The sequence below is a fragment of the Microtus oregoni genome, unplaced genomic scaffold (genome assembly GCF_018167655.1).
Source record: "Microtus oregoni isolate MIOR12 unplaced genomic scaffold, Mior012 000048F_ref0000485, whole genome shotgun sequence".
Classification (NCBI taxonomy): Eukaryota; Metazoa; Chordata; class Mammalia; order Rodentia; family Cricetidae; genus Microtus; species Microtus oregoni.
Window position 1 is genome coordinate 839,971 of NW_024543222.1, and position 15,735 is coordinate 855,705.

A 15,735-nucleotide genomic window follows, 5' to 3' on the forward strand; every position below is an offset into this window, starting at 1 on the left:
CAGGCTTCTGCTGGCTGGCGTGCATCCCACTAGCTCTCCTCACCACAAGGTGGCGGGTGTGGCAGCTACTACGGATCAGGGAGCTGTAGTGTGAGCTGGGAGTTGGGGAGGGACGCTCCTGAGAGCAAGGGAGCAAACCCCACCTCAGCCCTCCCATCCCTGGGCCTGCGGGCAGCTCTGGCCCTTGGCTGGACAGGGAAGAGACCTGAGATGGACCTCAGTCATCTCTCACAGTCGCAAAAGCAGGGTACATGCCTGACCAGGTTCCCAGTGAGGTCACAGGCACCGTGTGGCTACTTGCTGGAGGTTTACACCTCAGAAACAAGCTATGGTTTTGTGGGCTCAGAACTGAAGGCCCCGATGCCATGTCAGCCAGTGCCTGGTGAGAACATCTGGGGTCTTGGCAACGGTCCCTAACCGAGTCCTGCTGCTTGTCATTGGAGGTTGGGCTGTCTGTTGTCATGCACTTTGTTCCTGGTGCTGTCCATAGGGTGATGGTGACAGCATGGAGGAATTAGGGGTCCCTGCCACCCTGCTTCTCACTGGACTGCGCCCATGGTGACCTGCACCCTCGAAGCATGCTGGTAGTGAGATGCATGGATCCTTGTGTGTGAGTGCACACACATGTTCCTCAGGTGTGCGGCATGGATGTGTCTGCGTGGAGGGTGTTAACAGGAGCGGTGAACACATAGGCCTCCAGCCACAGCTAAGGGTCCCGAGCATCCCAGCAAAATGAATTTATTATTGTTGCTTTTCCTGCTTTTATCAGTTACCGATAAAAGCACGTGCAGTAATAAAACCGGTCTAGGTGCTCACTGTGGAATGGCTGCCAGTCATCTCCCAGGCTCTCCCAGGTAGACGCCCAACCACAGCGCGGCAGGCTTTCTGAGATAGCAATGGTGGTTTCCTGAAAAATCAAAGCCGTAAGAAAAGCAGGATAAAAGACAAACCATGTAGTGGATTTGTGGCTTGAGAAGAGTTCTGGGAGGGAGAAAGGAAGTCAGAGGAATCCTGGGAAATGGGAGCCTCAGGTCCTCCAAAGTAGGTAAATGCAACTGCAGGGCGTGGTGATGCACGCCTGCCATCCTGGCACGGATTGGGGGGTGGAGGGGTAGGGGGATGGAAGGGGGAGGTGTGGCAAGCGTCCTAGTTAGCCTTCTATTGCTGTGACAGACCAGGATCAAAAGTGTCTATGGGGGCTGGAGAGATGGCTCGGTGGTTAAGAGCACTGACTGCTCTTCCAAAGGACCTGGGTTCAATTCCCAGCACCCACATGGCAGCTCACAACTGCCTGAAGATCCAATTGCAGGGGATCTGACACCTTCACACCAATGTACATTAAATAAACCATAAAAAATATTTTTTAAAAAAGCGTCTAGTGGAGAGAAGGTTTATTTCCACTTCTACATCGCAGTCAAAGTCAGGGCAGCAACTCAAGACAGGAACCGGAAGCCGCAGAGCAAGCTGCTTACTGGCTCCTGACTGGCTCAGTTTGTTTTCTTAACACAGCCCAAGGCCGTCTGCCTGGGATGGCACCGCCCAAAGTGGGCTGGGCCCTCATACATTAATCATTAATCAAAAAAAAAAAAACTCCCACAGACATGCCTACAGGTCAGTCTGATGGAGGCATTTTCTCAGTTGAAGTTCTTTCTTCTCAGGTGACTCAAGGTTGTGTGAAGGCAACAAAAGCTAACCACACACTGAGGCCAGAGGATCTTGAGTTCAATGACAGCCTGGCCTGGACACAAAGGCTGGAGATAGCAGCTAAATGACAGACTAGTGCCCTGTGTGCATGAGGCCCGAAGCATGATCCCAGCAGCACACATGGGGCCCTGGGTGTGATCCCCAGTAGCACACGTGGGGATCTGGGTGTGATCCCAGCAGCACACGTGGGGCTCTGGGTGTGATTCCAGCAGTATACAATTGGGGCCCTGGGTGTAAGCCCAGGCAGCACACACATGTGGCCCTGGGTGTGATCCCAGCAGCACACACATGGGGCCCTGGGTGTGATCCCCAGCAGCACACGTGGGGATCTGGGTGTGATCCCAGCAGCACACGTGGGGCTCTGGGTGTGATTCCAGCAGTATATAATTGGGGACCTGGGTGTGAGCCCCAGCAGCACACACATGGGGCCCTGGGTGTGATCCCAGCAGCACACACATGGGGCCCTGGGTGTGATCTCAGCAGCACACACATGGGGCCCTGGGTATGATCCCCAGCAGCACACATGGGCCCTGGGTGTGATCCCAGCAGCACACGTGGGGGCTCTGGGTGTGATCCTCAGTAGCACACATGGGCCCTGGGTGTGATCCCAGCAGCACACACAAGGCAGAGCTTGGCATTTTCCATTTCTAACTGTGTTAACAGTCCCAGGCTGCCGTAAGATGTAAACTCAGAACGTATCTGTCTTAGGGTTTCTATTGCTGTGAAGAGACACCGTGACCATGGCAACCCTTATAAAGGAAATCATTTAATGGGTTGGCTTACAGTTTCAGAGGTTTGGTCTTCTGTCGCCATGGTGCCGCAGGGTGTGCAGGCAGACATGGTGCTGGAGAGGGAACTACAGTGCTATGTCTCCATCAGCAAGCAACAGGAAGTGAACTGAGTGTCACACTAAGTGGAGCTTGAGCAGAGGAGACCTCAGAGCTCACCCCCACAGTGACACACTTCCTCCACCAAGTCCACATCTACTCCAACAAAGCCATATCTCCTTACGGGGGCCAGTTACATTCAAACTACGACAGGGCCCTTGGACAGGAAGCATTTATTCTTTCATACCTTTGGAAGCTAGAAGCACAAGGCCAAGGAAGTTCGTTCCTTCCTAGGCTGAGAGGGAAATGACCCCTTGGCCTATCTCCCAGGCCTGTAGGTGGCCTTCTTCAAGCCACATAGCTATGAAGGTGGGTCAGCTTGAGTTCCTGTTGGATAACATCAATCTGAGCTGGGAGTTAGGACAACACATGAGCCCCGGGGAATGTGTTCAATCTCCGACACCAGGGAAGTGTGTTTGTAATGTAACCTAAAGAAAGATAACGTCCCAGTGGGTGGGTTTTTACATTTTTAAACTGCTGTATTTTTAGACTGGACATAGAAGATGCAAACATATCTTGGATCGTGTTATTTAGGGCAGTGTGTTCTTCATATATCTTCCATAACTTCCTTCCTCCATCCCTCCTTCCTCTTCCTCATTCCCCTTTTTGGAGACAGGGTTTCATATAACCTTAAACTCACCATGTAGCTGTGGATGGTCTTGAACTTCAGATTTTTCTGCCTCCACTTCCCAAGTGATTGCTGGGATTGCAGGCATGCATCACCACACAAGGGTTTATGCAACACTCGGAATGGAGCCCAGGGCTTTCTGCATGTTAGGCAGGCACTCATCTACCAACTGAGCCACACATCCCCACTCCCCCCACCCCACCATCTACCAGCTGAGCCACGCCCCCGTCTACCAAATGAGCCACGCCCTCATCTACCAACTGAGCCACACATCCCCACTCCCCCCACCCCACCATCTACCAGCTGAGCCACGCCCCCGTCTACCAATCGAGCCACGCCCCCGTCTACCAACTGAGCCGCACCCCTGGCCCATCATAACTTTTCTTAGATTTTTTTTTCTTCCCCAGTGCTGGAGATCCATCTAGGATCTGTATTTGCCAGACAAGTGTTCTACCACTGAGACACCCTATCCCGGACATTTTATGAAAAGCTTTATTACGCTATGTGTGTGTACGTACACGATGGTTGGGTATGCTTTTGGGAGTCACTCTTCTATTGTGTGGGTCATAGCGATCAAACTTAGGTCATCAGGCTGGCAGCAAGTGCCTTTACCTGCTGAGCCTTTGAGTTGCCCCACTGTCACCTTGACGAGGTGGTAGTCCATAGCTCAGGCTGGTCTCGAACTTATAATCATCCTACCTCTTCCAGAGTCGGAAACTACAGGCAGATGTTACCACGCCCAGTGAGACAAAGAGTTTTAAAGTCGAAGACAGACTGAGGGTCCCTCCGTTCAGTGTGATGGAAAACAGACACCAGACAGCGGGTTTAATTTAGGGGAAAGAGGCAAAAAGCAAATACGTTTTGAAAATAAGAATTGTCTTACCAGAGTAAATGGCCCTGGCTAATGGGGAGCAGATTTGCCCCGGCTTGTTCAGAAGCAGCCAGGCCTCTAGGAACACAGGGAGGGAGGTTGCCTGCACACCCCGCCGGCCCAGCCCTCCCAGCAGGAGTGGGCACAGGGGAAGGAAGGCCTCTCTGCAGTCTGGGCTTCCTCCTCCCGTGCTGCTCTGATTGCCGGAATCCTGAGCTCTTGTTTGGCGAGCAGCAGGAGGATGCACCGCACGCCCACAGCCTGGCTTTTGGAATCTCCTCCCAAGCTTCCAGCACATTCTTTTGATTATCCTCAGTGTAGCTAAACAGTGTCACATGAGGATGTTTTTGGTTTTCTGAAGCAGCTGAGTGCTCTTGGCAGCCAAGTCTGGGGCTGATGCAGCTCCCTGAGTAGTGTCGGGTTGAAAGGGCCAGGAGGAGTCTGTACTTGCCTCTGCAGCCCCTGGAGGTCATGGCCACAACCGGCAGCTCTGGGCACCCCAGGAGGCAGGCAAGGACTGTTGCAGCAGGACACCAGACCCACAAGGTCTGAATGTAAAATGTCTCGTTACTCATTTTTTCATCTTAATGATGTTAAAAAATATCTGTGATTTAGTGGCTTATTAAAATTAATTTCAATAGTTTTCCCTCTTGTCAAACATGGCTATTAGAAAGCATTACATTGTTTATGTGGCTTGCGTAGTTTCTGGGCCAGAGAAACGGTACCCTTCTTTTCTTCCTCCTCCTCTTCTCCCTCTTCTTCCTCCTTCTCTGTCTCCTCTTCCTTTCTCTTCTTCCTCCTCCTCCTTTCTCCCCTCCTCCCTTTGGTTCTCAGAAGCAATTGAGGGTCATTGGCAGCCAAGCCTGGCACTGGTGCAGCCGCTCTCTAAGTCATGTGGAAATGTAAGGCTCAAAACTGCGTGCACAGATGCCCGTGGTCTGTTGTAGGTTGAGCCTAGGGAGTCTGCGCAGCATGGCCTCACATGCGCTATGCCAGCTGGGCTCTGAGGGCACCGGGCAGCACAGGTCCCTGACCGTGATCTCCGATACATCTCCTCTCTTCTCCCCTGCAGGTCTTGACACGCCCTGCCTGGGCCAAAGCGCACGGAGGATGGAAACGTGCGCTCGGCCATGTCTCTGGGCCGCCTCCTTCGCAGGGCCTCCTCCAAGGCCTCGGACCTCCTGACCCTCACCACAGGGGGCAGTGGCGGGTCCCCCTCCATCCTGGATGGAGAGATCATCTACTCCAAGAACAATGTCTGCGTGCATGCACCCGAGGGGCTGCAGGGTCCTGGGGAGCACCACCCAGGTGAGAAGGCAGGGAGGGGAGGACCGAGGCCTGAGGGACTGGCTGGATCTCCCCAAGGATTCACACTTTTTTGTTTGCCCTCCCCTGGGCTCTGCAGTTTGAGGCATCAGGGACCAACACTCTGGAGAGCAGGAAGGGAAACTCCCTAGACTGTGCTGGACGTGTGTGTCATCTGTGGCCATTCTTGGGATATTTTTGGTCTCCAGGAATGGATCCTTCTCTGCGCAGTGTTCTGGGAGGCACAGGTCCCCACTGCCACCTTCAGCTATTCTAGGAGTTCCCTTAGACTTGAGGGGACTCATCCTAGGACACTTTGGGATCTGTGGCTTAGAGAAAGCAACTTCAGAGTAGTTTGCAAAGCAGAGTGGAAGCTGAGCAAAGGCATTTCCAACGGGCTTAAGCGTGAGGAGAATGAGTCGTGACGGGTGGTTGAGGGTCCTCCTGGGAGAGTGCATGCGGGCGTCTCTCTGGTGAAGTCCTAGCTGGCCCATGGGGACTAGACCCCATCCTACAGGCTGGGGACAGGAGCCTCACATGTGAAGCATGGGTGGGGTTCTAGGCCGAGATCAGGGGCTGCAGGGCCCACTCAGTCGAGAGTCTAAAACAATCGCTATAAGGAACACAGCTACCTTGGGAGATCCTGTGCTCTAATTGTGATGTTTTGATGGAAGGTCAAGGATGTTTTAGGTTCTCTAAAATCTTTATCCTTAAGGCTTGTCACAAGGGTGTGGGAACAGCCTCCCCATCGCTGGATTGTTATGAACAGCTGGTTGATTTTCCCAGCCTCTGCCAAACATAGAAGCATGCCAAGGAGACTTGGCTGGAGTTCGAGCCCCCGGGGATATATGTGGTTACTGTTGGCTGTTGCCTAAAGGGTTTTGAATCACAGAATCGGGGAAGCCTGGGATGATGTGTCATAGCCCAGGAACTGGGGTACCTCTGAACAGTCAGGGCTGTGTTGGGAGGTGCCATTCCCCCTCCCTGGGGCTTGGTACTGATGAACAGACAGATTCTTTCCCCAAAAACAACAGTAAAGTTCGAGACCAGCCTGGTCTACAAGAGCTAGTTCCAGGACAGGCTCCAAAACCACAGAGAAACCCTGTCTCGAAAAACCAAAAAAAAAAAAAAAAAAAAAAAAAAAGACAAACAAAGAATGCCATGACTAAGGGGGCCCATGTGCTACCCATCTGCCCACCTTGGATCTGTTCTTGTGGTGATGGAAGACTGGGTCGCCCATCTGCCTCCCTCCTCTTAGAGCTGAACACATAGCTAGGATGCCACCTGCCCAACCCCTGACTGACGGCTCTGCAACTAACCCCCCACAGGGTACCTGTGCCTGTACATGGAGAAGGATGAGCTGCTGGGGGCTACCCTCATCTTGGCATGGGTCCCCAACTCTCGCATCCAGAAGCAAGACGAGGAGGCCCTACGCTACATCACTCCCGAGAGCTCCCCTGTGCGCAAGGCACCGCGCCCTCGGCGGCGGCGCACCACGAGCCTGGGAGCCCCCTACCAGCCCTCTCCCACAGAGCCAAGGCCTCTGCTGACCCCCAAGGATGAGGACATCCTGGTGGTCCAGAACACCCAGGGAACTGTGCATGTCAGCCCTACATCTGAGGATGGGGAGAAGCTGGTGCAGGGCCCGGAGCTGGATGGGCCCCTGCCCACTTTACAACCTGTCCACAGCGACTCTGGGATCCTGTCTACTGTCAGCTCACAGGATGGGACAGAGGATGGCCGGGAGGCACGGCCCGAGGCCGTGGAGGAAGAGGGCTCCTTGGAGTTGTCAGCTGATGGCGTGAGCAGGGATAGCTCCTTCGACTCTGACTCTGATGCCTTCTCCTCACCTTTCTGCCTCTCCCCCATCAGTGCAGCCCTTGCGGAGGGGAACAGCTCCGCATTCCTGGAGAGCGAGGGCAGGTGAGTTCCTGATACAGAGGCGGAGACCTGACCTGGGTTGCAGGAAGTAGTTGCTTTCTCACTCCACCTGCCTGGCCCACGAGGTCCTGGCTCAGGCTTAGGGCCAGCCCTGGTGACTGAGAAAGATACAGTGTGTCTGTGTTCATCTTACCCAGTCCTCATGCTCCCGACCCCCTCCTCTTCCACAGTCTCCCGCTCCCAGGGCTACTGTCTGGTATGATGGCCACTGACCAAGGTCCCACTCTCGGGATCTTTGCACTTTCCTGTTCACATGCCAGGAGTGTGTTTGGTGTCTCAACCCCCTGGCACACTCCTGCTGGTGAGCCTGGGTGGTGCTGTGAGTTCATGCCATTGCCTGGCCCCTTCTGTCTGTACTGTCCGGCGCCTACCTGATAGGTCGCCTGCCCCACAGAGGTTCCTCCCTATTGCCAGGTGCAGAGGTAGAAACAGCCCTGGGTGTTTGACAAAGGACGGTCGCATTTACTCCTACTGACAGCCCATGGGGAGCTGGGGAGCCCACACTAGATGGCATATGCTATACTTCCAGGAGACCGGAATAGGACTGGCTCGCCTTGCAGGGGTTCCTCTGGCCTTGGAGCCCACGCTAATATCCCTGACCAAGGAGGGCTGTCACTATGCCACCCAGTGTCTTCAGGGTTCTTGGGTCCTGTTATGTGACAGTCCTTTTCTTGGGGAGACACAGCACACGTGCTCACCCCAGATAGGAAACCCAAAGTGTCCAAACAGACCAAAGTACAGATACCACCAGAGTCCACACTGGTGAACCAGTGCATTCTGTTGAGGTTATTTACAGGAGCAGAAACAACCCAAAGACAGCTGCATCACCAAAGCCACGTCGGCATGGTGACAGCTCACAAAGCTGGGGACCTGCAGGCAGCTCATGAGGTTGGAGAATGTTCTATCCAGGTGCCTCAGTTGGTCTGAACCTCTTCCCGGCAGCTTGGCTGTTTTTGCTTCTTCCAGGTGTCTGGTCTGGCCTGGGAGTCTTCTTTGCAGCTTTGCCCAGTCTCTGAGGGATTCTCAGCTTTTGTTGTTTACTCTGGCAGGGCGGGGCCTAGTGAGTCTGCTCAGTTTCAGGGACTTCCTGGAGCTATTTTGAATTGTTCATCTTCGTTTCTTCAGGAGCTTCCTGCAGGGTGGAATGTTTCAATCTCAGAGCGAATTGTTACAGAACAGGACCCCAGAGCTCCGTGAGTGTACATTGTAACTGCACAAACCCAAGGATGAACAAGTCTGACAGCAGGGTCTTCTGAATCCCAGACATGGTCCTCAGCTCGGTAGATTTGGATAAAATGAGGATAATTAATGATGGTGGTGAGGGCCGGGCTAGCCAGAGAGTATGTGGTTAATTACTAACTCACGAGCCGCGGGGATTGTGGTGGCCATGAGTGCTGTAGTGATAGCGCACTGGGGTCTGTTGGCTCTGGATTATGCATGCCTGTGCTCTGTGATAGGTCCTGGTGCTGTCCCCTGTGTTTGGGGATTGGAGGGAGGCTCAGGGGTCAGTGGCTTGCTGGCGGTCTCCAGCCAAGTGGACTAGAACCCATGCAGGCAGAACCAGGGCTGGAGCGCCATTGCGGCCAGATGCTGTGATGATCCAGCCAGCAGAGGGCAGAGGAGAGCAGTTAGGAGTCAGGGGGATTTTGCTTTGACTTTACCTCAGTAAGACACGGGTCCACTAAAGCCTAAGAGGGATGAATAACGCTTATATTGGTATTTGAGAATTCAGATAGAAAGAATCAGTCAGTCAGCCGTAATGGGCAGTCCAGGCCTGCTGAGGTTCACTGAATCAGGACTTGACCAAGAAACTCTCAGAATCCCTGGATTGGGCAGGCTTGGGAGCGCCCCCTTGTGGTGCCACAGCAGCAGTGCAGGGGGGCTTTCCAGTGTTGCTACACCCAGTGCCAAGCTGAGATAGAGGCGGCCGTGCCTTATCCGTAGCCTACAGTTTGTGGCTGAAGATGGACAGACCCTCTGTCCAGCCGTCCCATCCTGGAGGATCTGGGATCCAGGCATGCATAGTATGCCCCTGAGCCATGGCTTTCTGCTTGGCATGAATCTGAGGCAAGCTTATCTTCTGGGAGCCCCTGCTTCCCCATTGTAAGGTGCAGACCATAATATGCACCTTCATGACTTTACTGGAGTCCTCAGGTGCACTGGCCCTCAGAATTCTGGGTTCTTGTGTCCCCAAGCTTACCCCCTTCCCTACTCCTGACCGCTGTGATCCTCAGTTCCAGGGTGCCCTTGCATCTGGCTTTTGAGGGACCACCTCCATTCCCCACAGGTGGGCACCTTTAACTTTCTCTTCTCTATCTTCCCCTGGAGCCTGGATCGCACCCTCAGGCTGGATGCCTGGTCCTTGGCTGGCAGTGGGCAGTAACTTCAGAACCCACAGTCAGTGTCTGACGCTTGTTTTACTCCTGGCCGTGGGGTCTTGTGCATCCGAAGTGTAGCTGCCTTGTGGGGGTGAGATGCAGCTCGGAGCCCCCCACCCCACCCCAGGGCTGGTGGGTGTGAGGGTCAAGGCTGGGGTACATGATCTGGGAGCCTGGCCTGGGTACTGTCCTGCAGAGGCTGGCTCTGGGTGCTCCTCTTCCCTGCCTCTCCTCATGATGCAAGCTGTGCTGTAGCTTGAGGCCGCTGTCTCCGTACTGCTTGTCCCCTGGGTGTCTGCTGTGGTGCCCAGCACGTTCACGATGCTTGCCCATTGTGCTATGTCAGTGCATGTCAGTCCAGTGCGTGTTGCTGTGACAGAATGACCGAGGCTGAGTGCTCATGGAGAAAGGAAGACTGGGCGTGCAGGTGCAGGCTTTTGCTGACAAGCCTGAGGATCTGAGCTCAGTCTCCAGAACCTAAGTGCTAGAAGGAGAGAACTCTCCCAGTTCTTCTCTGGAACATACATGTGTAGCATGTACACTCTGTCCCTCTTGCGCTCTCTCTCTCTCTCTCTCTCTCTCTCTCATTTTTTTCATTTTATTTATTTATTATGTATACAGTGTTCTGTCTGCATGTATTCCTGCAGGCCAGAAGAGGGCACCAGATCTCATTACGGATGGTTTTGAGTCACCCTATGGTTGCCGGGAATTGAACTCAGGACCTCTGGAGAAGTAACCAGTGCTCTTAACCTCTGAGCCATCTCTCCAGCCCCTCTTTCGTTTATTTTAAATGTGAATAGATACGTACATTAAAAATGGGCTGGAGAGATGGCTGCAAGATTTCAGATGCACAAGTAAGAGGTATGTGTAAGTCACCATGGAGAGGTTGAAAGCCCAGGCCTGCTGGAGGCGCTGTAGTCCATCTCTGGTCTCTAGTGAGGCCCTTGGTGGCTGTGTCTTGTGATACTAAAGTCCCCCCTTAAAGATGGGAGGCCAGGGGGGCTGGAGAGATGGCTCAGCATTTAAGAGCACTGACTGCTCTTCCAGAGGACCCGGGTTCAATTCCCAGCACCCACATGGCAGCTCACAACTGTCTGAAAATGCAGTTCCATGAGATCTGACACCTTCACACTAACAAACATAATAAAGTTAAGTAAATAAATAAATAAAAAAAAAAAAGAAAAGATGGGAGGCCAGATTACAGGGAGGGGCTGGCTGACCTTTGCATTACACACCCTTCACTGGTCCCAAGAGAACTATGACAATTCTTTCTGAAGCCATACCCCCGTGCCCTAATGGCTGTATGCTAGGTCCCACCTTTTCAAGGCTTCTCTGCAGCACAGCACAGCTGAAGATGTGGCTTCCAAACCCCAACCTATGAGCCCTTGCTGAGCATGATGGGAGGTTTCGTTTCAGCAGAAGTAGATTCTGGAAGGGGTTGGGCCCTGGGATCTGTGTTTCCCAGCCTGGTTTGTTTTATTCCTTGTGTCCTATGCCATGTTGCTTCCTATGATGGGTTCTGTGAACACTGAGGGCAAGCCTGCCTAGCCCGGGGGTCCCCTGAAGACAAGCCTGCCCAGCCCAGGAGTCCCCTGAAGACAAGCCTGCCCAGCCCAGGGGTCTCCTGAAGACAAGCCTGCCCACCTCAGGGGTCCCCTGAAGACAAGCCTGCCCACCTCAGGGGTCCCCTGAAGACAAGCCTGCCCACCTCAGGGGTCCACGGATGCTCTGGTCTCGCACAGACTATTTGTTTAAATAGTATCCCTGGGTCTATGGGGGAGCGTCTGAACATCAAGTTTTGTTTATTGAGACAGAGTCTCATATAGCCCAGGCTGGCCTTGAACTCGCTATGTAGCTAAGGATAACCTTGGCTTCTGATCCTCTCGCCTTCCGGATGCTGGGATTACGGTGGTGTGCTGACCACACGGGGTTTATTCTGTGCCAGGATCCAGTCCAGGGCTTCGTGCATGCTAGGGAAGCCCTCTGTCATCTGAGCTACATCCCCAGCCCCTGGGTCACTTTTCTGCAGCGCTGAGGATTGAACTCAGATCCCCTTTACTCTTTCAGACAGGCTCTTGTTAAGTGGTCCAGCCTTACTTTGGACTCACACTGTAGTTCAGGCAAGCCTTTAATTTCTGTCCCCGTGCCTCAGCTCCCGAGTGGCTGGGGTGACAGGCCTGGGCATCCAGGTCATCGTTCTATTTTGAACTCCCCAAGGAGTTTGTATTGGCAGCAGCTCGGAGAACCTTCACAGTGGAGGGGCCCAAGGGGAGAGTGGGTCCTGTGTGCTGGGCAGAGAGAGTGTTGGGGATGAGATCCAGAGCACAGGGTACCAGACAGGGACTCAGCTCTGAGGATCTGAGTGCACCCACTTGTCCTACTCCTGGAATCCTGGGAATTGAGTCCCAGGGAGGCCAGACCAGGGCAGGGCAGGGCAGGGCAGAGCATCTGGCTCATGGGTGCCCTCTAGTGGCAGAACTGAAGAACACCATGTGCAGGCAGAGTGGCTGGCAGGGGATGGGCCAGGAGAAAGACAGACATGGCAGAATTGCGTCCCTCTCCACTACTTGGTGGGAAGTTCACAGGAGGCCCGAGTGGCTAAAAGCAGGCCAGGGTCCTTTGGGCTGTCTACATTTATCTTCTGCCTCTGACATACAGCCAGGTAGGGTCCATTTCTCAGAAAACCCAACCGTGTACAAAGCTTGGTGTTCTCTCTCCGACTCCCCTCCCAGGTCACAGTGACAGCCTGGTACCCATGGCCTGTTGATTCAAGACCTTGAGAGTGGATGCCTGGGACTTGGCTCACAGGGCATGGGTTCTGGCGGCCTTGGCCTCCCTTTACCCTCCTGACCCTTCCAAGGTGTCAAGAAACACAGCCTCAGCCTTGGGGTGTGGAAGCTGACGCCATAGTCGGTGGGCATCATGTCACCTCTTTTACTCCCTAGAGGAATGTGTCCAGCCTGAAGAGCCAGCTGGTGCAAGCATGTGACTGACTTGTGTGAGCGTGTGGTTAGCTCGTGTGAGCATGTGGTTAGCTCGTGTGAATGTGTGGTTAGCTCGTGTGAGCGTGTGGTTAGCTCGTGTGAATGTGTGGCTAGCTCATGTGAGCGTGTGGCTAGCTTGTGTGAGCGTTTGGCTAGCTCTTGTGAGCATGTGGCTAGCTCGTGTGAGCATGTGGCTAGCTCGTGTGAGCGTGTGGCTAGCTCTTGCGAGAATGTGGCTAACTTGTGTGAGCTGGCCTTACACTGGGAATAAAGATTACCCACAGACACTCAGCTTGTTTTGTCCTGGTCCAAATGCCCTGTATGGAAAGTGTCCTAAAGAATAACCCAAGTTTCAGAAAGAAGAAAGTACCACACAGATGTCTAAGGGAACAAGGAAAGGACCCACATACCCACCAGAGAGAAGGAACAAATAGCTGGGCCTTAGATTCTGGCTAGGGCAGGACTTGGCTGACTGTACCAGAGAGTGCCCCTGACTGTCTGCCTTCCCACGGGGTCTCTGACACCCCCTCCCTTCTCCAAGGCCTGCATCATTAGGCAAAAGAAACAACTACCTTGGGAAGACCTGTGATGCTGTGTAGAAATTCCTAACAGCTCAAAAATGGGGTGGGACGGGGGTGATGATCAGTCAGTCACAAACATGGGGGCCCAAGCTCAGCCGTGGCACCATATACAGAGCCATGTGAGGGCATGTGCCTATGATCCCAGCACTCACAAGGCAGAGACAGGAGGATTCCTAGGGTCAGTGGCCAACCAGAGACCCTGTCTAAAACCAAATCAAAGCCGGGCCGTGGTGGTGCACACCTTTATCCCAGCACTCAGGAGGCAGAGGCAAGAGAATCTCTGTGAATTCAAGACCAACTTGATCTACAAGAGCTAGTTCCAGAACAGCTAGAGCTATTACACAGAGAAACCCTGTCTCAGAAAACCAAAGTAAGTAAGTAAGTAAAAATAAAACCAAATCAAAACCAACCAACCCACCAAAAGGAACAGCAAAAGCAAGGTGCTGCCGCAGCGGCTCAGCAATTAAGAACGCGGGTTGGTTGCTTTTTCGGAGACCTGGGGTCCAGTTCTCAGCATCCACAGCGGTTCACGACCCTCTGTAACTCCAGTTTCAGGGGACGCGGTGAACTCTTCTGACCCCCATGGGTACCAGATACTCAAGTGGTACACAGACATTCAGGTAGAACAGTCATACACATGACACCCAAGGATGACCCCTGGCTCCCACATACGTGTGCAAGCAAACATGCCGTGTGCACTCGGACACACAAGGCTGAACTGTGGGAAGGGCTGAAACGTAAGTGGGGCTGTCAGTATGTCTCCAGGACTCCAGCCGCGGAGGAGAACAGTCCAGATCAGTGCGGTCCAACATCATAGGCTTTCAGACCACAAACGTGTGAACCCCTGAAACAGGGCACATTCAACCAAGAACTCCTATCTGTTCATTTATTTAGAGTCAGGTCTCGTGTAGCCCAGACTAGCTTAGAACTCACTAGTCAAGGATGACCTTGAAGTCATGAACCTCCTGCTTCAGCCTCCCAGGAGTACAGGTGCATAAGTTCTGCCGTATCTAGTGTGTTCAGTGTTGGGGGTGGAACTTGGCTTCCTGCGTATTAGACACGCCCTCTACCAGCTGAGCGCTTTAGCCAGATGCACTGAGTACTATTGATAGAAACGGCACCTCTGGCCGGTGGTTACCATGTTGGATAGCCAAAGATAAGCCATTGTGTGGGTGCGGGGCAGTTATGAGGCAGTTTTTATTTTTACTCACCTATTTTGTGATTATATTAATCTTAGAAAAAGACCTTAATTTTTAAAAAGTAGGTGGCCCTAAGCTGACAGTCCTTGGAGATGCAGTAGGCAGGTCTCCATGAGCTCAGAGGCCAGCCTGATCCACATAGAGTTCCGGGAAAACCAGAGCTACATAGTGAGACCTTGTTTCAAAACAACAGAAAGCCCATGGGCTGGACGCGGTTCAGCAGTTAAGAGCACTCTCGCAGAGGAACAGGGTTCAGTTCCCACCGCGCACAGTGGTGGCTCACAACCATCCAACACCCCAGTTCCAGGGCATTTAATCTGTTCTGAGCTTCAAGAGCACCAGGCATGCATGTGGTGCAAATACATACATACAGGCAAAACACATATGTAAAAATAAAATCTGAAACCAGCCCAGCCTTGCAACAGTGTGACTGGACACTAATGAGTTCCAAGGATCCCATCTGAATCTTATCTCTAAGGATAATGACGGCCTCGTTCCCTCTCAACAGGTCCTCCTGCTATTCTTGGTACATATTCCCAGGGTTCTGGCTCCAGTGAAGATTGGTGATTAGGTGAGAGGCGGATGTGGTGGCCTCAGTCCTTGAGTCCCCTGCAGGGCTGCAGCCTTTTCCCGTGGTTCTGCTGGCTGACCAAGGCCCCAGGAAGCCTGTCTCAGGCTCAGAGGGGTAGAGTGTTAGTAAACAGCCTGGGCAGGGGGCGGTGGTGTGGTCCCCCTGTCCCCCACCCTTCTCTCTGATGCTTCTGGGCATTTCCAGCCCAAGCAGCCTCCCCGTCTTGTGGTCTGGCTCCTTCCGACTGGGATACTTGCTCTCCGCTCACTCCTGCTGAAGCCCCAGCTACCCACAGGTGGAAGACACTTCGCCCCTGGATGGGGCTTATAGGAGGGGTTTTAATTTTTTTTAGGAGACTTCATAAATCGCTTCCTATGTAGGCAATTCATTGGTAGGATAGTTGTGTGCGGGAGCACCTATGTGGGGTACACATGCGTGTTCAGGTGGAGGGGAGGGGCCACCTCAGTTTTTTTTAATAGTTTTGCATCTTTTTAGATTTTTTTTTTTAACGTAGACTTGCAGGCCAGAAGAGGGCACCAGATCCCATTATAGATGATGTGAGCCACTGTGTGGGTGCTGTGAATTGAACCCAGGTCCTCTGGAAGAGCAGCCAGTGCTCTTAGCCGCTGAGCCATCTCTCCAGCCCACCACCTCTCGCTGAACTGGCAACGATCTTATTTAGCCAG

At 53.2% G+C, this 15,735-nt stretch overlaps 1 protein-coding gene across 2 annotated transcripts in view; it reads left to right on the top strand.

Moving 5' to 3' along the window:
* Tbc1d16 (TBC1 domain family member 16) overlaps positions 1 to 15,735 on the top strand; it is an 80,756-nt gene that overhangs the window by 12,316 nt on the left and 52,705 nt on the right. For both annotated transcript variants that reach the window (XM_041635939.1, XM_041635940.1), the window contains exons 2-3: positions 5,163 to 5,398; positions 6,724 to 7,318. In XM_041635939.1, the coding sequence (XP_041491873.1) occupies positions 5,221 to 5,398; positions 6,724 to 7,318 (773 nt within the window). In that variant the 5' untranslated portion in view covers positions 5,163 to 5,220. The remainder of the gene's footprint in view (positions 1 to 5,162; positions 5,399 to 6,723; positions 7,319 to 15,735) is intronic.